At 39.1% G+C, this 24,029-nt stretch overlaps 1 protein-coding gene across 6 annotated transcripts; it reads left to right on the plus strand.

Moving 5' to 3' along the window:
• Positions 1-1,348: 1,348 nt before the first annotated feature.
• COMMD6 (COMM domain containing 6) lies at positions 1,349-21,454 on the plus strand (the record flags this gene model as incomplete). Of its 6 annotated transcripts, none has more annotated exons than XM_082675878.1 (5): positions 1,349-1,432; positions 1,521-1,641; positions 12,057-12,209; positions 14,556-14,854; positions 20,172-21,454. In XM_082675878.1, 3 exons carry the CDS (start codon positions 1,391-1,393, stop codon positions 12,116-12,118), a joined length of 225 nt encoding a protein of 74 aa, XP_082532004.1. In that variant the 3' UTR covers positions 12,119-12,209; positions 14,556-14,854; positions 20,172-21,454. The 6 variants fall into 6 exon arrangements, with proteins under 6 accessions (XP_082532004.1, XP_082532003.1, XP_082532002.1 ...); XM_082675881.1 differs by having other exon boundaries at positions 1,391-1,432; positions 1,521-1,532; XM_082675877.1 differs by lacking the exon at positions 20,172-21,454 and having other exon boundaries at positions 14,556-15,068.
• Between the last annotated feature and the right edge of the window lie 2,575 nt (positions 21,455-24,029).

A 24,029-nucleotide genomic window follows, 5' to 3' on the forward strand; every position in this document is an offset into this window, starting at 1 on the left:
TGAAAGAAGAATGTGGGACAGTGACAATATGGAACACATAAAACCTATCTAAATGCATTGCCATTCAGTTTCTGATAGAGTTTGTCTTACTTGCTGTGTTTTGTTTTAAATATGTAGGTCCGTCAAATTTGGCCCCAAATCTAACAATCTGTGGTACGTACTCTGCTTTAAGCTCTAAAACCTCTATGATTCTAGCATCAGTGATCATGCTTATTCTCCGTTCTGCATCGTTGCTCAGGCTGCCCGTGGATTTCCACCACTATCTACTTCCCCCAACACCCCTGCAACACACACAAACACACACACAATCATCCATATTTTTCAGTAGCCTGGAGTATAAATAGAACATTCAATTAGCACAAGGCAGCTGGAAAAGGATTTCAGCAGGTACACTGGGAGCGCTAAACCCCTCTGGAGTTCTCTGCAATTAGATTGCAGACCGTACATTAAAACCAGAGTTTGAAGTTTTATCTATTAGTTAGCTGATATTGCTTAACATTCCTGAATTTCCATTTCCTCAACTTTAAAATGGAGATAATTTGTGATCTAGATAACTTATAGGCTTCTTTTGAGGATTGACTATCATGACGATGATGATAGGAGCTGGTATTTATTGAATACTCGCTATGTTCAGGAACTTTGCTATGTGCTTTACATATGGGATGTCACAGAACCTTTCATAAAGCCTTGTGAGACAAATATCTACAGCCTGAGTTTTACGAATTAGAAAGACGATCTCCGGAAAGTCTACCTTTACTCAAGGCGTACAGCTGAGTGGTAGAGGGTTTTAGATTCAGGCTTATGTGACTATAAAGCTCCCAGCACTTCGTGTTATCCTCCACGAAGGAGCGTAACAAAAAGCATGCCCACCCTACCTCCAAGCTAGGCCAGTGAAATGAATCCGAGTGACAGAAGCTAATCATAAAACTAAAGGTCCCATTGGCATCTCCCTCGCAGGACAAACATCTGTGGGGAAGGGGGAGCGATTGTCCCACAGCTTTCAAACTCGGTTAGCATCAATTTCTAACAAGTCTGCGCAGCTACAAGTCTGCGCTCGCTCAAAGGGCGCCTGGCGCTGCAGGCAGGAAGAGTCCACGTCCATGGCATAAGTAGGGGGCGACGGCACCTAAAAGATAATCTATCCTTCCCTTCACAAGGTATCTGCCAGTTTTCGGACCTTTTCCCCTACAGTGTTTCCGTTGTTACTGATCGGCTCCATAAAACTGATGTCTAATTGAGATTAAGGATGAGGTATACAAAGATGTTTCTGCCCTCCTCCCCCCACGTCCGCTGCGTGCGACGGGCCGCGAGGGGCGGGAAGAGGAAGCGGAAGGGGTGGTGGCCCCGGGAGCTTCCACCTGAGTGGGTGGTGGGGTTCTGGGGCGCTGCTATGGAGGGGTGTAGCGAGCCACAGCTGGATGCTAAGGCCAAGGTAAGACCTGGCCTGGAAGGAGCCGGGGCAGTGGGCTCCGGAGCAAGAAAGATCGTTCCCTAAATTGTGTTTTCTGCTTCCATTTCAGGTCACCAACCAGGTGAGTGAGTGGCCATCCCTCGCGGCCTCCGCCGGCCTCGGCTGGACAAGTGGCGGGCGGCTGCACCTGGTCCTCCGCCCGCCTCTGGCAGCCGCGGGACGATGCCACCGTGAGCCTTCCCCAGCTCAACCCCAAACCAAGGCCCATGTCCGTGAGCCCGTGCCTTTCCTCCCGCCACCCTGCATTGCTCCTTCCACTTGGCTTCTGAGGTAGTAGCCACTGCCGTTGTAATTTAATCTTCCCCACCCACTCCAGCCCGAAGAGTACAGACCAAATATTGTTCTTCCTTGATTAAGCGCCGTTGATTTGATACTAGGTACATAGTATTTGGGGATGTAATATATATAGAGAAGAAATTATCAAAATTTCCAAAGATAGCTGCGCAAACATTTTCTTAAGTCTTTAAAAAGCAGTTTCTGGAAGAGGGAGAGTTTACCTCTTTAACCTTTCAGTGTCTGTTTTTTTTATGCTTGGAATAACAATTTGATTTTTTAAATATGTCTTAGGACTGTCTCTTTGTTCTGAGTGTTCCCGTCCTGTTTCAGCTAATAAACTGCTTTTAGGCAAATAGCTTATAACTCTTCCCAGAAGAAGAGTACTAAAACTAGAGTATTTGAAATATAGGAGTTACCCAGGACCACAAAGTATAAGAAAGGGCTGAGATAAATAATGAGAACACGGGGGCTGAGAGATGTCCTTTGACTGCTCTGTGACATCTGTCTCCAGCTGATTTTTCTGTTGTTTTTGAGGATTCCTGGGAGATAGGGGGAAACTCAGATAGTAGTCAACCCCCTATCTGGCTTTGATCTGAGTTACTGCTCAATAACTTTGATTCAATGTCTCAGAAATCATCTTATCCATTTATTATACTTACATTAAGTCATATGTTTGCGTAAGGTATCCTGAAACTGAATTATACTAGATTATAGGGTTTTAAAAGTTGAACCTTTTGGGGGTGTGTGTAGGGGGAGGTGTGTTTAAAACAACACAAATTTATCCTTATAGTGCTGGAGATCAGAAGTCCAAAATTAGTCTTGTGGGACTAAAGCCAAGGTTGCCAGCAGGGCTGTATTCCTTTTGGAGGTTTTAAGGGAGAATCTGCTTCCTTGTCTGTTTCAGCTTCTAGAGGCTGCCTGTGTTCCTTAGCAATGGCATCTACTTCCATCTTCAAAGCACATCCTTCCAGCCTCTGCTTCTGTCATCACTTCTCTTTCTGCCAGCATCATCCTATTGCCTTCTCTGATTCTGACCCTCCTGCCGCCTTCTTATAAAGCCCAACCTGTGCCTTAAAATAAATGAAAAGCTGAATAGACTGAAAAATGAACAGTTCTTCTTGGATAAGTCAGAAAAATGAGGTCACAGGGCAAGCTCCTGTCTCCCAAATTGGAGAGACAGGTGAATACAGAGAAGCACAACTTAACCAGAACAGAAACCTCTGTGAAAACCAGTGCTAGGGGTAGGAAAACCTAAACCATAATTGATGAATTACTGGAGGCTCAGCGTGGACAAGGCCGAGTTAAAATCTCAGGCACCCACCTACACCCCAGTCATTAGGGGGACCTCACACTTTTGTGAGTTTTACCTCCAGGAACTCTTAAATTGAACCTTTTTATTCATAGTTCATGATGTGTTTTTTAAATATTATATTGCTAGATAAAATGATTATGTGTATTCAGCAGTCTTGTAGGGGAGAAAAGCCTTGACCTAGCAGTAAGTCATTTCTGTTTGTAGTATATGCTTTTTAAATGTACCAGATATAGCTAATTTTTAGGGCTAACACTAGTTTAAATTCCTTGAGCTATAATACCTTCTTTCTTTCTTTAAATATTTCTCACCAATATAAGAATCAGCGAGGCTAACTGGGACCACACCTCCCGTGAGAGTGCAGACCCCGCATACAATCCATCAGAATACTGTTTTCTCTACCTTTAAGAATATTCTCTAAATTTACCTCGCCTTGCCGCCACCTGAGTCCCAAGCACCACCCTCTTGTGTAGATACCGTAATGGTCTCCCAATTGAGTCTTTTTGTTTTCCTTCTTAAACTTAATGCCCTGTTCATCAATCTGGAGGAGACTTTTGTGGTCTAAGTTAGACCAGGTGTTTTCCCTGCTCGAAGCCATTTAAGAGAGTACTGTCTCACTAGAAAAATGTCTTAAGTATTTTCCTTGACCTAAAGGCCCTTCAGAAAGTGTTTCTTTGTCTCTTACCTCTCTTCCTAGCTCACGCCACTCCAGCCATGCGGGCCTCATTGCTGTTCCCTGCGCAGGCCAGGCATGCTTCTCCCTCTGTCCAGAATGCTCGTTTCTCCAGTTATTCTTGTGGCTTTTTCCTTCACTTTACTTAGGTGTCTTTCTATTCAAAACCTACCTCCTCACAGAGGTCTCCCCCAGGCTCTATCTAAATAGCCTTCCTGGTCACTCTGTCCCCTTACCTGCATTTTAAAAAATTCTTTTTATAACACTTAGTACAACGACACTGTATATATATTTGCTTATTGTCTGTCTTCCCTACTAGAACGTAAGTTCCTGAGGTCAGGAACCCTTTGTTTTATTTTTTATAGTCCCAGTGCCTAGAACATAGTATTGTTTCGTAAATATTTAACTGAATATTGGGGCATAGAGACATAGTAACTTGCCCAAAGTCACATGGGTTGAAGGTAGCAGAGCTGAGATTCAAACTCAGGTCTGTCTAACTTCAGAGTCTGAACTTGTTAAATTTAACAAACTGTCGTGCTACCTTGTCCAGCACCAGAAGGTCTAAGGTTACTCATTACTTCACATTCTGATGCTGATAATCACTGTTTTGAAGTAATTCATGGTTCTTTTTTATAGATGTCTAGTTAGAACTCCTTATCATAGATGAATGATTGTTCCTGTTGTTGCCACATTTTATTGTTTTCCTGCTTGCCAGTTTTATGGTATAAATCAACAGAAATATGTATATTGACGCACAATATCTAGTGCCCTTTTCCCTCTTCCGTATATGAGACAGTGACTTAAGTTTTTGTACAGTTTGTGTAATAGTTCATAAACGTATGTCTGTTTTTGTTCTTCTGTGTGTCCTGTTGGGTGCTACAAGTCATGTAAGGATGTATGAACTCCCCTCAGGGAGTTTACGGTCTAGTAGATGGTGGGGGAGGGAGACAGATCCACAGATGACTACTGTTCAAGTCAGAATGTTCTAAGTGCTGGGGTGTAAGAAGTGACGTGACCATTCATAGAAAAGTTGAGTAAACCAGGAAAGACTTTACAGAGCAAGTAGAATTTGAGAGGAGTTTTGAATTTTAAATAGGTGTTTGAGAGTTGTATTCCAAGAGGGGTGAGCAGCATGAGCAAAGGTTTGAAGACTGAAAGATAATTTAAAGAGAGGATGCGGGGCTTCCCTGGTGGCGCAGTGGTTGAGAGTCCGCCTGCCGATGCAGGGGACACGGATTCGTGCCCCGGTCCGGGAAGATCCCACATGCCGCGGAGCGGCTGGGCCCGTGAGCCATGGCCGCTGAGCCTGCGCGTCCGGAGCCTGTGCTCTGCAACGGGAGAGGCCACAACAGTGAGAGGCCCGCGTACCGCAAAAAAAATAAAAATAAAAATAAAGAGAGGATGCGGTCCAGCTTGAGCACGAGTGGGAAGGCTGTTTGGGACTATGCTGTGAGATGACTTAAGTGCTAGGGGAAGGGTTAACTAGTTCCTGAGGCAGTAGACATTACAAGTTTAGATTTGGTAAGTTTATAAGTAGTGTTTAGAGTCCATCCTGTGGATTGGAACTGAGGAAGACTCTAGGCAAGAAACTGATTAGGAGGCTGCAGTAAAATTGAAGGCAAGCCTTTTAAAAGGCTCTGTAACAGTGAGATTGGGAAGAAGGGAATAAGTGGCATTGGCTGAAATAAAATCTTGAGTACCTAGCGATTCATAAGTGTTTTGTGTAAGGGAGAGAGAAAAATCAAAGTTGACTGAAGTTTCAAACCTGAGTCACTTAGAAAATGGGGGTCATCAGAAAAGAAATGAGGATTAAAAACCATTTTGAGGAAAGCTGATACTTGTTTTGTGTTGCATGGCAGTAGTACTGTGAACTTACTAGTAGCGATTGTGTTTAATGGGAAACGCTTTCGTTCTCTGGATTATTTTTACTGGTGGTATTAACACTAACCAAATATGAAACATTGTTTTGATTATTTATATTTGCTACAGTTTCTATAAACCAATATAGTTCAGATTGTATAGTTTTGAGAATTCATTTTTGATAAATCGTATATCGTAATAAGTTTATTAACAAAGCTATTTTCAGCTAGTTGTGTTTGCTCTGTTTTAGTTATCTGTCACCACATAACAAACCACCTAAACTTAGTGACTTAAAACAGTTGTTTAATTGTCTCTCATGAGTCTTTGGGTTAACTGGGCTTAGCTGGGTGGTGGTTTCTACTCCTTATCATGTCAGCTGGGGCTTCAGTCATCTAGGAGCCTTAGCTGGGTGGAAGTGAAGAGGGCTCACTCACATGCTAGTCATGACTTGGGCTATGAGCTGAGCTAGAGCTGATCATTGGCGTGACTCGGTTCTCCTTCATGTGGGTGCTCACATCATGGTGGCTGGGTTCCAAGGAGAGTCCCAAGAGCCAGCATTCCATGAAGAAGGAAGGACACACTTCCAGTTCTCCTAAGGCCTAGGCTCAAAGATTCCAGAACACCTCTTCTGCCATATTCTACTTGTCAAAACAATCACAGGCACAGCTCAGATTCGTGCAGAGAGAAAATAAGCTCCACTTCTTGATGTGAAGAGTGACGTGTACTTACAGAGCCGGGTGGAATTAATTGCTGGAGGCTATCTTTGGAGACCAGTTACCACATACCCCAGAACTTCTAAACCGTTCAACAGATACTTATTTGAATATTCACTTTCTATCAGATAATGTTGTAATAGATTCAGTAGTAACTGGATTCATAATGCCATTTCCTTGGGGACACAGGGGATGAATAAGTTAACATAATTTTAGAAACCGTTAAGTGCTATGAAGAAAATCAAAGCATGGATGAAGGTGCCGTTAAGCAAGATGAGAAAGGCTAATGACTTAGCAAAAGTTGTCCACTTAGGCTAGAACTAATATGAATTTTCAAGTAAAATTTGCTAATAACTCATGCCATAATCAATATCTGCAGATACAAAGTACGAAGCACAGAGTTTAGCACAGCACTGTCCAATAGAACTTCCTACGATGATGGAAATGTTCTCTGTTGGCGCTATCCAGTATGGTAGCAGTAGCCACACATGGCTCTTGAGCACTTTGTACGTGGCTAGTCCAACTGAGGAACTGAATCTTTTATTCATTTTAAATTAATTTAAATAGTCACAGTTGGCTAGTGGCTACTATACTGGACAGTTCAGGCCTAGCATTTAGGAGATGCCAAACACGCTTGCCCTGTCCCAGACCTGTCTACTTTCTTGACCTATTAGGACTTGGTTTAATTCTGAATGGTAGTCATGTTGCAGCTAGGTATAATGAAAAAGGCATGGAATATGGAATCAGACAAATTTGGGTTTGAATACCAGCTCTATTAGTGTTGTATCCTTGGATGAGTTTAATCAGTCTTTTCCTTGTAGTACTTTGGGAGAGATTAATATGTGCAGAATGCTTAACATTCTTTCCATTTGAAAACTTTCATTTAAAAAAGGAGAGAACATAAAAGTGTGTATTTTGTGACTGTAGCTATAAAAATTGCATACAAAGACTAGAAACGGGGACACAGGAATATGAACATAGTTTTTAAGATGATGCAGTTTTACACGATTATTTTTTAAATTTTCTCCTGTTATGTTTTGAAAAATAAACATTAAATTTAAACTGAAATGGTTTTAAAAATTTTTTTCTTTGTAGACAGTTTTTTTTTTTTTTTCTGCGGTACGCGGGCCTCTCACTGCTGTGGCCTCTCCTGCTGTGGAGCACAGGCTCCGGACGCGCAGGCTCAGCGGCCGCCATGGCTCACGGGCCCAGCTGCTCCGTGGCATGTGGGATCTTCCTGGACCGGGGCACGAATGCGTGTCCCCTGCATCGGCAGACGGACTCTCAACCACTGCGCCACCAGGGAAGCCCCTGTACACGGTTTTTATAGTGATGTTTTTATGTTAACAGTAACTTCAGCCACCATATCAACTATTTTTAGTGTGACAGACTACAGCTAATTTCTTTGTTTACCTCTTAATCTATATTTGCTTTCTGATTATTTTTCTTCTTTGTATTCATTTTACTTCTGGTTATTCCTATATTTTTTTTACTACTAGCTTTTTTTCTCTGTACATTTTTCTTTTTAAATCATTTGCTTAATTCTACAAGAATTTTGAGGCTACTTCATTCTTACTTCATTCTTAATATTCTCCATAGTGATGTTCGCCCTGTTCTGATTTTTTTGTTTTTTCTTTTTTTATTCTTTTTAAAATCTCCTCTGTAGTTAATTCCTATTTAAGGCTCAGTCACACTTATTAGAAGGTTTGCTTTTATTGATAATTTGCATTTAAATGTTCAGTTCAGAATTTGGGAAATTCTTATCCCATAACCCTAATCCCAGCTCTTGTACTCATGAATACCAGCTTTGCACAGTAAATGGCAGCTCTCCCAATTTCCCCACCTTCCAGTTTCACCATTGTAATGGTCAGTGAATTCCAACATTGTGTTCCTTAATTGCTTTTCTGCTTAAAATGTTCTGGATAATCCAGAGTTTTATTTCATACTTTTAGAGTCAAATAAGCAATGTTTTATCTCCCATTTTACTATGGACAGTAAAAATGGAACTTCTTGCATCAAGGAGTTGTATGGGGCAAATATGTTTAAAAAGTGTTAAGTTACTTTCTTGAATATCACCATTGAACTGATATAAAACTATCTCTAATCATGAACTCCCATGAATTCTGTTCTTGAATTTTTATCCACTTATTGAACATTCCTATTTAGATATTCCTTATCACTTTTTAAAAAATTTTATTGGAGTATAATTAAGTTACAATGTTGTGTTAGTTTCAGGTGTACGGCAAAGTGATTCAGTTATACATATATTCATTCTTTTTTAGATTCTTTTCTCATATAGGTTAATTATCACTTCTTGATAATACTTTTGGGCTTAAAATGTAAAAAGTCCTGATTCATATATGATATATTCTCCCAGTCATCTGGGCTCAAAATTTTATAGTTGTCTTTGATACCTCCCTTAACTGTAGATGATCATCAAGACCTAGTGATCCATTCTTCACAGGATCAGCTTCATCCTACTTGTCACATATCCTAGGTTCCTCTGCATACATGTGGATTCAACCAACTGCAGACCGTGTAGTACTGTAGTATTTACTATTGAAAAGTATCTGTGTATAAGTGGATCCCTGCAGTTCAAACCCACATCGTTTAAGGGTCAACTGTAAATGAGAGTATTCTGAAAACTTGTACAATTTGCAAAAAATTACTGGCCTCTTGATTCTTGATCTCTTGTCAGCCTTATTTTCCATACTTCCTTATAAGAGCCTTTCACTTTGAGACAGTGTGCTCTATCCCTCAGCCAGATATGAACTACTTTTATCTCTAGTTGGTTCAGCTTAATATTTATTAAGCACTTATTCTTTGCTAGGTGTGTATTTATGGAATATATAAATAAAACAAATTTTTTCCTCTCAATTTCAGTTCTGTTATTCTTCAAAACTGAGCTCTGTCTCCTCTGAAGCTTTCCTTTGATCACCTACCCTAAATAAATTTTTCCTTTCAACCAGAAATGTGGAGCTCACTAACATATCCTCCCCTCCCCCTGCTATATGTGCAAGATAACATCTATACCAAAACGTGCAGAACATTTGGACTGTTTAATGAATAATTTTACTTTTTCCAGTTTTATTGAGATATAATTGAAATACAGCTCTGCATAATGACTTGACATACATATACTGCAAAATGATTACCACAGTACATCTAGTTAACCTCCATCCCCTCAAATAGTTACCAAAAAAATGGGTACTTTAAAGGTGAACATCTGTGTCACTACAATCAAAACTCAAGAAATCGAACATTACCAGTACCCCAGAAGCCCACCACATGCCCCTTCCCAATCATATATCTCCCGCCCTCCTCCCTAGAGGTAATAATTATCCTTTTGTGATAGTCATATTCTTGCTTCTTTTTATAGTTTTGCCATCTGTGTATGCATCACTAAACAGTATTATATTTCCTGTTTCTCAAGTTTAAGTGCATGGAATCACATAACTTTTTGACTTGTTTCTTTCAGGATTTTTGGTGTTAAGTGTAGCTGAAGTTCATTTTCATTGCTGTACAGCATTTCATTTGTCCATTTTATTACTGATGAACATCTGGGTTGTTTATAGGTTAGGGCTATTTTGAATATAGCTGCTAGGAACATTCTCACATAAGCATCCTGTTTTTCCTTTTTTAAAATATTTATTTTATTTTTGGCAGCTTTGGGTGTTCATTGCTGCGCAAGGGCTTCCTTTAGTTGCGGCGAGCAGGGGCTACTCTTCGTTGTGGTGGGTGGGCTTCTCATTGCAGTGGCTTTTGTTGTTGCGGAGCACAGGCTCTAGGCCGGTGGGCTTTAGTAGTTGTGGCACATGGGCTCAGTAGTTGTGGCGCACAGGCTTAGTTGCTCAGCGACATGTGGGATCTTCCCCGATCAAGGCTCGAACCCATGTCCCCTGCACTGGCAGGTGGATTCTTTTTTTTTTTTTTAACTTTTTAAAATAAATTTATTTATTTTGACTGTGTTCGGTCTTCGTTGGTGCACATAGGCTTTCTCTAGTTGCTGCAACAGGGGCTACTCTTCATTGTGGTGCGCGGGCTTCTCAATGCAGTGGCTTCTCTTGTTTCAGAGCACGGGCTCTAGGTGCACGGGCTTCAGTAGTTGTGGCACGCAGGCTCTAGAGCACAGGCTCAGTAGTTAATGGCGCACGGGCTTAGTTGCTCTGTGGCATGTGGGATCCTCCCGGACCAGGGCTCGAATCCCTGTCCCCTGTATTGGCAGGTAGATTCTTAACTACTGTGCCACCAGGGAAGCCCCAAGTATACTGTTTTTCTAGGTTATATCCCTAATAATTGAATCACCGGATCACTGGATATGCGTAACTGCAGTTTAAGTAAAGCCAATTTTCCGAAAGATTGACCCAATTTAGACTTCCATCAGCAGCACTGTGATACATCCTTTCTTGCCAGTTTTAGAATCATCAGACTTAAAATTTTGCCATTTTGGTAGGTGTGTAGTGGTATCTCTTTGTGTTTTAAATTTGCATTTCCCTGTTTCCTTTCCATATGCTTATTAGCTGTTTGTAGTTCTTTTCTTATTAACCTACTATCCTTTCTCTATTTTTGTATGGGAAACTTTAAGAAGTACCTGTACAGTCTTTTTACTTATCAAAGATGTTAACCTTTTGTCGGGACCAGCCTGCCCTTCATGCTGTAGCTGGTTCGTCTAATGCCAGTATGAAGACAGGAGGAAATTTTGGTCCTTACACTAATCCCACCTTTTATAAAAATTTTTTTATTAATATGTAAAGCTATTTGCCCAGTAAGCATTCATTTGGTAGCAAAAGGTATCAGTCAATAGACAGGTATTTTTTGTGAGTGCCTGCTAGGTACTACATATCTTTCGAAGCTTTGGGAACAAGACACAAAATTCCTCCATTTATTGTCTTATGTTTTTAAACTCAGTATTAAGGGTTGCATTTATCCAGTCCTGTTTTATGCCATGGCAACACTGAACAATCATTGAAAAGAATTAGCTAGAAGGTATTGAGGCAACCAGGAGTCAATAAGCATGTAATCATTGGAGTCAAACAGAGTTTGGTTTCAGTTATGAGTCCAGAAATGCATGACTTTGTGCATATTACGTAAGCTCTCTGAAATTCAGTTTTGTCACCTGCAAAATGGAAATAATAGCCTATAATGTTATGATGATTCAGTGAGGCATTAAATACATGTAAACTGCATAGCACATCACGTGGCAGGTATCCATCATCAACAGTGATGAAATCTAAAACCACCTTCCCCAATAGTGTAAGGTTTCATGTCAAGGACTGTGGTGAGGAAAGAAACTGGTATGGTCCCATGTATGCCTCAATCAAATATGAAGATGGTATATAACTCATCTTCCATTTTAGGACTTTTGGGTTGTGGAATGGGGCAAGGCATATGTGGAACAGGAAAATGAGATAAGAGATGGTCCAAAACGTTTGGAGTCCCCTTAAGTACAGGAGCAAAATGAAAAGAAAACTAGTACTGCCACATCTACCTCCATAACACATCAGGTGGAGACTTTTGTTTTTTCCCTTTTGTAATTATGACAGTGTTGTTTTCCAACCCTGTTTATATCTCTTATTGCCTCTCTCTGTGTTCATTTGATTATTATATCCCCCTAACAATATTAAAATGAAGATATTTTCTTTTATTCTGACTGGCCTTGAAATTAAAACTTGAATATGAGAGCAGTAAAATTGAATAAATATCTTCATTCAGGGCAATATTATAACTGGTGTATTGTGTACTGTTTCATTACAGCTAATAGATTTTCAGTGGAAGCTGGGTATGGCTGTGAGCTCAGACAGCTGCAGATCACTTAAGTATCCTTACGTTGCAGTGATGCTCAAAGTGGCAGATCATTCAGGCCAAGTAAAGAACAAGTCCTTCGAAATGACAATTCCACAGTTTCAGGTTTGTGATAAAACTCATTCAGTTTAGCCATTGTTCTGTAATTACTGCTTAAAAAGATGCATAAAATCTTCTTTAAGAGAAAATTTTAACTGTTTTTATTTGCAATTGTTTTGATGTGCTTTACATGCAAAAGATCTGGATTTACTTTATTTGGGAATTTGATAAATTATTTTCAATATTTTCAATATAATATGCTGAATTTGTATACTGACACTCCATCACTTTCAAGAACTCATCTGTGAGTGTGTTTAAGAAATTTGCATCTTTTCTAGCAGGATATTTACTTTGCATTTAACTGTTTTATTCTTCTTAGGCTTAATATTCAAGAGTGATTAAGCTAAATAAATCTTACCTTTGAGCAGTATTGACCCTGAATTTTCTGACTAATAATGTTTACAAAATGTAGATCAGACCACTAGTACTTGATGGGTAATTTTATCTGCTGGGGATTAGAGTAACTCAATAGTTTATTTATAGAATCATGTTATATATATTATTTTTTTTTTCGTATCCAATATTATATATATTATTATTATACCTCTTATCTGTAAGCAAGAAAGGAAGAAAGGGGGTGGATGAGAAATCATTTTCTTTTCAATGTACATACAGGGAAATGCTTTGTCTTTGGCTAGTTTAACTGGCCTTAGAGTTTTGTTTTTGTTTGTTTTGATCCCTTTGGTGAGTGAACAGATATGAATTATTTCTTATAGCATACTCTCTGTTACCATGAATTCCAATTTTTTTAGATTCCACATATAAGTGAGATCATGCAGTATTGTCTTTCTGTGTCTGGCTTATTTTACTTAGCATAATGTCCTCCAGGTTCACCCATGTTGTCAAAAATAGCAGGATTTCCTTCTTTTTAAAGGATGAATAGTATACTGTTGTGTATATATACACACCACATTTTCTTTTTTTTTTTTTTTTTCCACCACATTTTCTTTATCCATTCATCTGTCAACAGACACTTGGGTTGTTTCCATACCTTGCTATTGTGAGTAATGCTGCACTGAATGTGGGAGTGCAGATAACTTTTTGAGGTAGTGATTTTATTTCCTTTGGATATATACCCAGAAGTGAGATTTGTGGGTTATATTGTAGTTCTGTTTTACAAGTTACATTTTAAGGATGTTCTCACCTTTTGATTCCTATTTTTAGAACAGCTGTGTCTGCTGTAGAACAAAAAAAGGGTCACAGATTCATTATTTTTAATGCTAAATGGTGTCTTGGAAGCAAATTAGGACTTGGTTGGAAGGAAATAAGTGTAGTGTATTGTGATATGTGAGTAGCTTGCAACTGAACATAAAGACCAAATCTACTTCAAAAAGGAATATAGGTTTCAGTCCTTTTGTAATTCATAATACTGGCCTAATTCTTATTTTTCTTTGCCACATTTGTGCTCCCTGATTCCACCTCTTAAAATTTTTTTCTCATAGTAAAAAGATCACAAATGGGGCAACTCTTTTAGAGGTAGTTCTTACGTGGCTTACAGCTAACCAGGCAAACAGCCTGTTAGTCACATTATAGGACTGAGCACCAAGGAGCATTCTTTGAGCTTTTGACTTTTATCTTTCTAGTAGCTGAAATTATGATCATGAGTATATATTTTTTAAGAAATGGTTACTTCCTTCTTCGTTCCATAATAAACTTACATATGAGTTAAAACAAAATACAGATACTCTTTTAAGTAGCAAAATAGAGAATTAAGTCCAAAGAAGAGGGAAAATACAAGGATGTGAATCATTAGAGTATATCAAATTTGCTTCCTACTTCTCAGCAAGTAGAGAATAAGAAAGGAAAACAGAATTTGATCCCTTTTTTATCTGATGTTTTATCTGATGACTTCTACAGGAGAACTACCATACCAGCTTAGTTTTTAATTGAAAGAGAAATAAGCTTCTACCATGTAAGCTGCTGTCAGTGTTGGGTCCCTCTTAGTATAACTGACAAGACAGCCCCTATCACCCTGAAATGCAGTCTTTCACTGTATTAAAAGTGGTTCAGAGCCTGGGAACCAATCTGTCATTTTTTTTAAAGTCTTCATTGTTGAGAACAGTGCTGGGCATTTAATAAATCTTTCTGTTGTGATCTCAAAGAACTTTGTTGGATGCTTTTAAAAAGCTTATTTATGAGCTAATTATCCAACTCTACAGTAGTATTTTTGCTTGCACCAAATTACACCTGTTTGTTTCTTATAGTAACTTTCGAATAATAATAGTTGAGGAAGTAACATTAAAATGCAAACTTAATATGTTCTAGAGCCTCTGCTGGTTAGATATAATTAAAAGAACTACTTAAATAGCCTCTAAAAGCAAAATTAATATTGTTTTTCCCCTTTCTCTCCAGAATTTCTACAGACAGTTCAAGGAAATTGCTGCAGTTATTGAAACTGTGTGAAAACTGATTACTTTGTTGATGAATTGCTACCATCATTCTAAAATCATGAACTTTACTTTCTGCAACAAAACTGCCTAAGGATCAAATGATATTTATTGAATGAAAATTATACTTTTGATTTTCCATTTTTTTAAATAATAAAAAAGAAAATCAGACAAACAGGAATTACAAAGTGGTGATCGCTGCACACTTTGTGAATATACTAAGAGCAACTGAATTGGAAACTTTAAAGGGTGAAGAACTCTGTGGTATGTGAATTATATCTTAATGAAAAATAAATCAGACAAACAGTTGAATGATATTAAAAGCAGCACAAGTTTATGTATTAGACCAATAGTTTTAAAAATTACTGGTAATGTTACCCATTTTATAAACAAACTCTTCCTTTTTGGCATTCATTTTTTTATTGATGTATAGTTGATTTACAATATTATATTAGTTTCAGATGTACAACATGGTAATTCAAACTTTTTAGAGATTATACTCCATTTATGGTTATTATAAAGTATTGGCTATATTCCTTGTGCTGTGCTGTACAATGTATCCTTGTAGCTTATTTATTTATTTATTACTTTAAAAAAAATTATTTATTTTATTTTTGGCTGTGGTGGGTCTTCGTTGCTGCACGTGGGCTTTTCTCTAGTTGCGGTGAGCGGGGGCTCCTCTTCGTTGTGTGGGCTTCTTGTTGCGGTGGCTTCTCTTGTTGCAGAGCCCAGGCTCTAGGCGCTCAGGCTTCAGTAGTTGTGGCACTCGGGCTCAGCAGTTGTGGCGCACGGGCTTAATTTCTCCACAGCATGTGGGATCTTCCCGGACCAGGGCTCGAACCCATGTCCTCTGCATTGGCAGGTGGATTTTTAACCACTGTTCCACCAAGGAAGCCCCAACAGTCTTTATTTTAAAGTCTATTTTATCTGATACGAGTGTTGCTACTCCAGCTTTCTTTTGATTTCCATTTGCATGGAATGTCTTTTTCCATCCCTTCACTTTCAGTCTGTATGTGTTCCAAGGTCTGAAGTGGGTCTCTTGTAGACAGCATATATAGAGTTCTTTTTTTGTATCCATTCAGCCAGTCTGTGTCTTTTGGTTGGGGCATTTAATCCATTTACATTCAAGGTTATTATCGATATGTATGTTCCTATTACCATTTTCTTAATTGTTTTGGGTTTGTTTTTGTGGGTCCTTTTCTTTTCTTGCATTTCCTGCCTAGAGAAGTTTCTTTACCATTTGTTGTAAAGCTGGTTTTGTGGTGCTGAATTCTCTTAGCTTTTGCTTGTCTGAAAAGCTTTTGACTTCTCCATCGAAACTGAATGAGATCTTTGCTGGGTAGAGTAATCTTGGTTGTAGGTTTCTCTTTCATCACTTTAAGTATATTCTGCCACTCCCTTCTGGCCTGCAGAGTTTCTGCTGAAAAATCAGCTGATAACCTTATGGGGATTGCTTTGTATGTTAGTTTTGTTTTTCCCTTGCTGCTTTTAATATTTTTTTCTTGAATTTAATTTTTGTTAGTTTGATTAATATGTATCCTGGTGTGTTTTTCCTAGGGTTTATCCTGTATGGGAGTCTCTTTTTCCTGGACTTGGATGACTATTTCCTTTCCCATGTTAGGGAAGTTTTCGACTATAATCTCTTCAAATATTTTCTTAGACCCTTTCTTTTTCTCTTCTTCTTCTGGGACCCCTATAATTTGAATGTTGATGCGTTTAGTGTTGTCCCAGAGGTCTCTGAGATTGTCTTCAATTCTTTTCATTCTTTTTTCTTTATTCTGCTCCTTGGCAGTTATTTCCACCGTTTTGTCTTCCAGCTCATTTATTTGTTCTTCTGCCTCAGTTACTCTGTTATTGATTCCTTCTAGTGTATTTTTATTTCAGTTATTGTGCTGTTCATCTGTTTGTTTGTCCTTTAGTTCTTCTAGATCTTTGTTAAACATTTCTTCTGTGTTCTCAATCTGTGCCTCCATTCTGTTTCCGAGATTCTGGACCATCTTACTATCATTACTCTGAATTCTTTTTCAGGTAGATTGCCTATTTCCTGTTCATTTATTTGGTCTTGTAGGTTTTTACCTTGCTCCTTCATCTGTGACATATTATTTTGCTGTCTTATTTTTTTTTTTTTTTTTATGAGTGGGATTGTGTTCCTGTCTTACTGGTTGTTTGACCTGAGGCTTCCAACACTGGAATTTTTAGGCTGTTGGGTAGAGCTGGGTCTTGGTGCTGAGATGAGGAACTCCGTGAGACCTCACTCCGTTGAATATTCCCTGGGGTCTTTCTGTTAGTCCAGTGGTTCAGACTTGGAGCTCCCATTGCAGGAGCTTTGGCCCAACCCCCTGGCTCGTGAACCAAGATCCCTCAATGTGCATGGGGTGGAAAAAAGAAAAGAAAAAAAAAAAAAAAAAAAAGAACAGTAACGAAGTAAAAAATAAAATTAGACTGGGAAACTAACAGATATGTTAGGAAGAATATAAAAATATGAATCAACAATCAGAAGGTATGTCAGTACCACAATAGTAAAAGAGAGGAGGAGGGAAAAGAAAAGAAAAAAGAAGTGGGGGGAGGCCTTGGCTGTGGAGGGTGGGGCCTAAGCAAGGGCGAGGTTTGGGTGATGGGTGGGGCCAATGCTCAGGACCCACAGGGCTGGAAAAGGCCCTGGGGGCTATGGGGGGTGGGGCTTAGGCTCAAGGAACAGAAGGGGCCCAGGAGTGCCCCCCAGCCCTGGTCTCAGAGGCCAGGGGACCTCACCTGGGAGCCCAGCAGGCTTCCTGGGCTTGAGTGGGCGGGGCAGACGCCCTCCTCTCCTCTCCCGCTCCTCCAGCCTGCAAGAGCCCATGCCTCCTGCCTCTCCTGATCTCCCCAGCCTCCCTTCTATGCCCCCAGGACCAATTCGGTTGTGGGGGGGGACCTTGGAGGGCAGAGGACCAGCCTGGGAGCTCAGCAGGCTCCCCTGGTCCAAGTGGGCGGGGCAATCAACCTCTCCACTCCTCTCCTGATCTCCCCAGCTTCAGGGGTGCCCATCCTGTCTGGCGTCCACTTCTCCTCCCCCCGCAGTCCCCCTTCATCCTACCAGTTCACTTTGGGGTTCCTCGCGTCTTCTTGGGCATCAGAGTCCCCCACCAGCGGTCGGCAGGTGCCCTAGTTGTGGGGAGACGCTAACTCTTCGTCTTCCCACACAGTCATCTTGACTCCACCTCTCTAAACAAACTCTTACATAGAGTCCTTTATAGTCTTATATATAAAGTATATATGAATGACAAAAGTAGTATTTGATTAGGATAATGTTACTTTACAAATTCAATTTTATAACATTAACTTATGAAAGCAGTCAGAAGAGTGAGGCTGCTCCTTCTCCAACATTTGGAATCAGGTTAGGATTGGTCATTGCTCCCTTATTTTAGCCAAGTATTCAGATGTTTCTGTTATTAATATTTGTAGAAAGTTCAAATATGTGCATAGACATATTTTGTTTTTATGAGTTTTATTATGTTTTATTATGTTTATTTAAATTTGAGTATAATAAAATTATACTCAAATTTTATTATGAGTTTTATTATGTTTATTTAAATTTGAGTATATTAAATTTGAGTATAATAAAATTATAATTAAAAAATTATAATTAAAAAATTCGAGTATAATAAAATTATACTCAAATTTTATTATGAGTTTATGTACAACTGAGTTAACCTGGTAACACAAGTTATTGTGTTAGATGGTCTCTTTTGAATTTAGATTTATAAAACAGTTGTTAAAATATTTTATAAAACCACAGCAATCAACACTGTATGGCATTGCTCAGGAAAATAAACAGATCACTGGAATAGACTAGGTGGCCTAGAAATAGATCAAGATATTTGGGACAAAGATGATATTTCAGTTGGATGAGAAAACAGGATTGATTTAATAAATGATACTAGCAGTCTCAACACATGCAAAAGTAAGTTCCAGATGAATTAATGATTTAACTATAAAAGATAGAAATTAGACGTTTTATAGAATATGTTAACTAAGGCTTGGGAAGCAGCAACACCACAGCTATAACATAAAACAAATATATTTGAAATGTAAGAATTAAAAAATTATATGTGGGAAAAAATGGGTCATAAACAAAGATAAAAGACAAATGCTAGGTTGATGTGTAGGTTAGTACTTAGTCTGGAAACAAATTGCTTTAAGTATTTCAAGTAGGAAGAGGTTTTATACAAGAAATGAGATGTTCACTAAACTGTCAGAAAGACTGAGAGAACAAGTCAGGAGAAATCATTGCTGGCGTTTAGAAAATCCGGTAATGCAGGAACTTCAGGGAAAGCCCCTGCCAGTAATCTCTGCAGAATGCAGGGTTCCACCTGGAAGCAACTACAGGCCATTTCTGCCAAGTGTCAACATGTTAGAATGGAATAAAGGCTGCCTGCTTTCTTCACCTTTTCTAGTTTCAGGGAGAGTGCCTCTCATTGGTGGAAGTTAAACCAGGACCCTGTTGACACAGGAATCTGGTCAGTGGAGTTTCTAGTCTTTTAGTACCTTTGGAAGGGAGATTTAGAAAAGCAAGAAAGGTGCTGAATATTCCTACTCTGCTGACAGAAACAGGAGTTGTCATGGCCTTTTTTGTGAAGTGATAGACATACACACATTATATAGAATTTCACAGCCCAGAAATTTCAGTCCAGGAATATATCCTTTGGAGTAAAGCCACCAATACAGTAAGGCCCCTACATACGAACCTTCAAGCTGTGAACTTTCAAAGATGCGAACATGCATTCGCATGTCCAGTCACGTAAGTTAGTTCACATGTCTGGTGTACGTTGTCACGTGCATACATCCTCTGCAAGTGTGCTTTTGTGTACTTTACAGTACTGTATAGAGTACAGTAGTACAGTATCTTTATTTCAAGCCCAGGATGTCATCTATGACGAGAAAAAAAGTAGCTACTACCCAGACATCACTGGATCATTTTTTCAAGAGGGTCGATAGAATTGAATCCAGCAAGGAGCCAGAACCTGTGCCATCAGTGTCAGGTGTGAGTGAAATTGCAGCTCGCCCTCCGTCTCCTGTTGCTGACGATCCTTCAGCTCTACCACCTCCCACCTCCTCTCCCTCCTCCAGTCAGTAACTCTTCTTGCCTGTTCCCTCGATGCCAGCCCCTGTATGCCCGCTGTTGTACTGTACTACTGTATTTTTCAAGGTACTGTACTGTAAGATTAAAAATGTTTTATTTTTGTGTTTTATGTTATTTGTGTGAAAAGTATTATAAACCTATTATAGTACAGTACTATATAGCCGACTGTGTTAGTTGGGTACCTAGGCTAACTTTGTTGGACTTACAAACAAATTGGACTTAATGAATGCGCTCTCGGGACGGAACTCGTTCATATGTAGGGACTTACTGTATATAAAAATATTTGCAAAATTGACTAAATGTTCATCCAGTTCCTGTTAGGGCACACAGGAAGATTGCATTTCCCAGCCTTCCTTGCAATTAGGTTGGGACCTCATGATTGGGTTGTAGCCAGTGGAATCTGGGCAGAAGTGTCCTAACATACATCCAGTCTTTGTCATAAACCTTTCCTTGTCTTCCAAGCTCTCTCCCGTGTTGACTGCTGGAAACGAAGAAATCTGAGATAGGGAAACCATAAGATGGAGCCCTGGAATCACGATCGGAGGCAAACTCATAGTAACAGCCTGACTTGCACCAGACAGTGATGTGAGCTAGAAACAAACTCTTGTGGTAAGCTTAGAGTGTTTGTTAACAACAGCAAGTGAGCATAAACTTGAATAACACAAGATATTTGTATGAAGATTTTTATTGCAGCATTTCCCCAAGCGGTGAAAAGTAAAATAAAGGGAGCAGTGACTGTCAATAAAGAAATGGTTGAATAAATTCATCATATCTATGTTACAGCATATCATATACCTGCCGTTATCAATATGTAGTAACAATACATTTGCTATTATCAACACATATTGTTGTTTCATAAAACTGAAAAATGCACTCAATATATATTTGAATTCTTAATGGAAAATTAGGAAAATTAAGGAAAGATGTTTACCATGTTGTAAGCGTTGATGGAGAGGGTATCTGGAGAGGGAGAGGAAGAGCAGTTAAAAAAATTTTTTTCAAATCCATAATGCATTATAAGAAAATATGTATTATTGTTTTTAAGAAATACTTGATAAAAATGTTTGCTTTTTAATTATGCTTCTGAAAAGTTCTTATAGTTCTTTTTGTGGTACAATGTATCTTTATTTTAACAAACGGTATAGTGTGTCTCCAAATCAGGATAGACAAACCTGAAATACATCAAACGTAGGCCTCGCTGTGCTATAGAAATCCTGACCGCAGCTGGGTCTGATATTTTGGCTGGTATCACTGCAAGAAACTTCATTTCTTCCACTTACCTTTGTTTCCTCTTCTGAGCCTTCCTGTTGGGAATTTAAGTCCTCTTCACACCCTGTCAGCATTTCTGCAGATCTCCTATGTGAATCCACTTTCTTTCTTGGTCCTCTGCTCGGTAGCATACTGTCGTGAGGAGTGCTGGTCCAATGCCTACTGCTGTCCATCCATGTACTCAAGTCCCACCAGCTTGAAGAGTTAGCCAACTGGTCATTCATCCTTACCAGCTGCCCATAGACTATTACGCACCTTCTGCATAGTAGCACATTAAAGATTTAGGATTAGGAGAAGACAAAGTCCCCTTTCTATCCCTTTCTCTGTCCTTTGGGGTACCAACTTCATTGTATCCTCAGAAATCAAAGTAGAAACCTGCCCACCCAATCTGGGTCAAAAGCGCACACTTGCCTTCGCAGACTGTGCTTATGGTTTTTCCATCTCCCACTCACCCCAGTTTAACACCCTCCATCTTCCGCCCCCTCCTCATTTGCAGTGTTGCAAAGAGGCCCAAAGAAAGCCCTTGGCTCAGACACTGGGTGATGGATTTGATTAGAATAAATTTAAATTGCATGTTTAAATTTATCTTTTGAATTTGAAAGGCAAGTTTTTTTCATAATGTAGTTTTACACTGTTTTCACTGAAGATGTCTATTTTGCTTATTATGAGTTTAATGAGCTTCACCTGGCTGGCCTGGGAATTAACCACTGTTTGTAACAACATTTCTGTGGGAAAATGTGTTTCAAGTTTCAAACACTTGACTTAAATGTAAACTTTGGGGAAATACTTGATTCTCAAGTTGGAAAATGTATTAATGAGCATTTAGTTTCTAAAAAGAAATAGATTATCCCCAAGCTCATCAAGCAAAACCCAAATATTTTCAGATATTCTGCTGCCAAGACAGGTTAACATACATATCAGATTTATGTGGAAAGAAGGCAAGATAGTCACATTAAATTAAAGGCGTTGAAATTTCCATCATGCTGGTGCTTCGTTTTTAAAAGTACTTAAGCAGAATTATCTTTTCAAATAAGTTTTTTCAAATATTTATTTATTTACTTATTCATTTATTTATTTATTTTTTATTATTTTTAAATTTTTGGCTGCATTGGATCTTTGTTGCTGCGTGCGGGCTTTCTCTAGTTGTGGTGAGTGGGGGCTACTCTTCGTTGTGGTGCGTGGGCTTCTCATTGCGGTGGCTTCTCTTGTTGCGGAGCACGGGCTCTAGGTGTGCAAGCTTCAGTAGTTGTGGCATGCGGGCTCAGTAGTTGTGGCACGCGGGCTTAGCTGCTCCACAGCATGTGGGATCTTCCCGGACCAGGGATCGAACCCATGTCCCCTGCCTTGGCAGGCAGATTCTTAACCACTGCGCCACCAGGGAAGTCCCTCAAATAATTAAAAAAATTTATTTTGTACTTTAGATTTTAAAAAATAAACTTTGTTTCTTTCAAGTTTTAGATTTATAGAAAAATTGCAAAGATAGTACAGAAAGTTCCCATATACCCCACACTATTTCCCCTGTTAACATCTTATGGTACATTTGTTATAATTGATGAACCACTATTGATACATTAGGTTTCCTCGGTTTATACCTAATATATTTTTCTGTTCCAGGATCCCATCTAGGACATGATATTACATTTAGTCATCATGTCTCCTTGAGCTTCTCTTGTCTGCGACAGTTTCTCAGACTTTCCTTAGTTTTGTTGACCTTGGCAGTTTTGAGGAGTACTCAAACTGGTCAGGTATGTTGTAGGATGTGCCTCAATTGGGATCTGTCTGATGTTTTTCTGAACTGGAGTTATGGGTATTACAGATAGAAAGTGCATTTTCCTCACTTCATATCAAGGGTACCTACTAGCAACATGATTTATGAGTGTTCATGAGGATGTTGATAACCTGGCTGAAGTAATGACTGTTTCTCCACTGTAAAGTTACTTGTCCACCTGCTTTTTTCCATACTTTACTCTTGGAAGGAAGTCACTACCTGCAGGCTATACTTAAGGAATGTGGAGTTATGTTCCCCTTCTTTTATGGTGAAGTATCTACATATTTTATTTGGAATCCTGGGAGAGAGATTCATCTCTTCTCCCCATTATTAATGTACTCATTCATTTATCTGTAACAGTACAAACTCATGGATATTTATTTTATACTTGGGGTTACAATTGAATACACTTTTTCCTCAAGTCATTCCAACTTTGACTCTTGGGAGCTCTTTCATTTGGCTGCTGTGCCCCTTTGACACACCCCCGCCAGCTTTAAAAAAATTTGTGAGCACTGCTTTCTGACACTTATCACTACAAGATGGTCCAGGCTCACCTTGTGTATTTGAATCAGTCATTTCTCCCAAAGAACCCTCATTCTTTTTGTTAGACAGTGGTACTAGAAACCAAGGTCTGGGTGCTAGATAGGTTATGTATTGTAGATTTTGAGATCATTAAAACTTAGAAGTCTTTCCTGATATTTGTACATCAAATCATTATGCTGTACACTTAAACTTATGTAGTACTGCATGTCAGTTATAGCTCAATAAAACAAAGAAAAAAAACTTTAAAAGTTAAAAAAAAAACCCTTAGAAGTCTGATGCACAACATGGTGACTATAGTTAACAATATTGTACTATATATTTGAAAGTTGCTAAGAGAGTAGATCTTAAAAGCTGTCACCACAAGAAAAAAAATGTAACTATGTGAGGTGATGGATGTTAACTTATTGTGGTAATCATTCCCCAGTATATACATATATCAAATCATTATGTTGTGCACATTAAATTAATACAATGTTATATACCAATTATATCTCAGTAAAACTGGGGGGAAATTTAGAAATCTGAAAGAAGGAGTTCTCCTGCTGAGATAGGTCCGACCACAAAGTCCAGCTCACGTTTTAGGATTGGTGAAAATGATGACCTGAACTCAGCTAATGTTATTATCCCTTCAGTTTACAATTTGAACCAGCTAACAACAAACGGGGCAAGATAATACATATGAGATCATGGATGCAAGAGAGTGCATGTGTCTTCCCGGTGAGATGGGCTAAATAAGATAG

The sequence above is a fragment of the Grampus griseus genome (genome assembly GCF_964374135.1).
Source record: "Grampus griseus genome assembly, chromosome: 18".
NCBI classification, from domain to species: domain Eukaryota; kingdom Metazoa; phylum Chordata; class Mammalia; order Artiodactyla; family Delphinidae; genus Grampus; species Grampus griseus.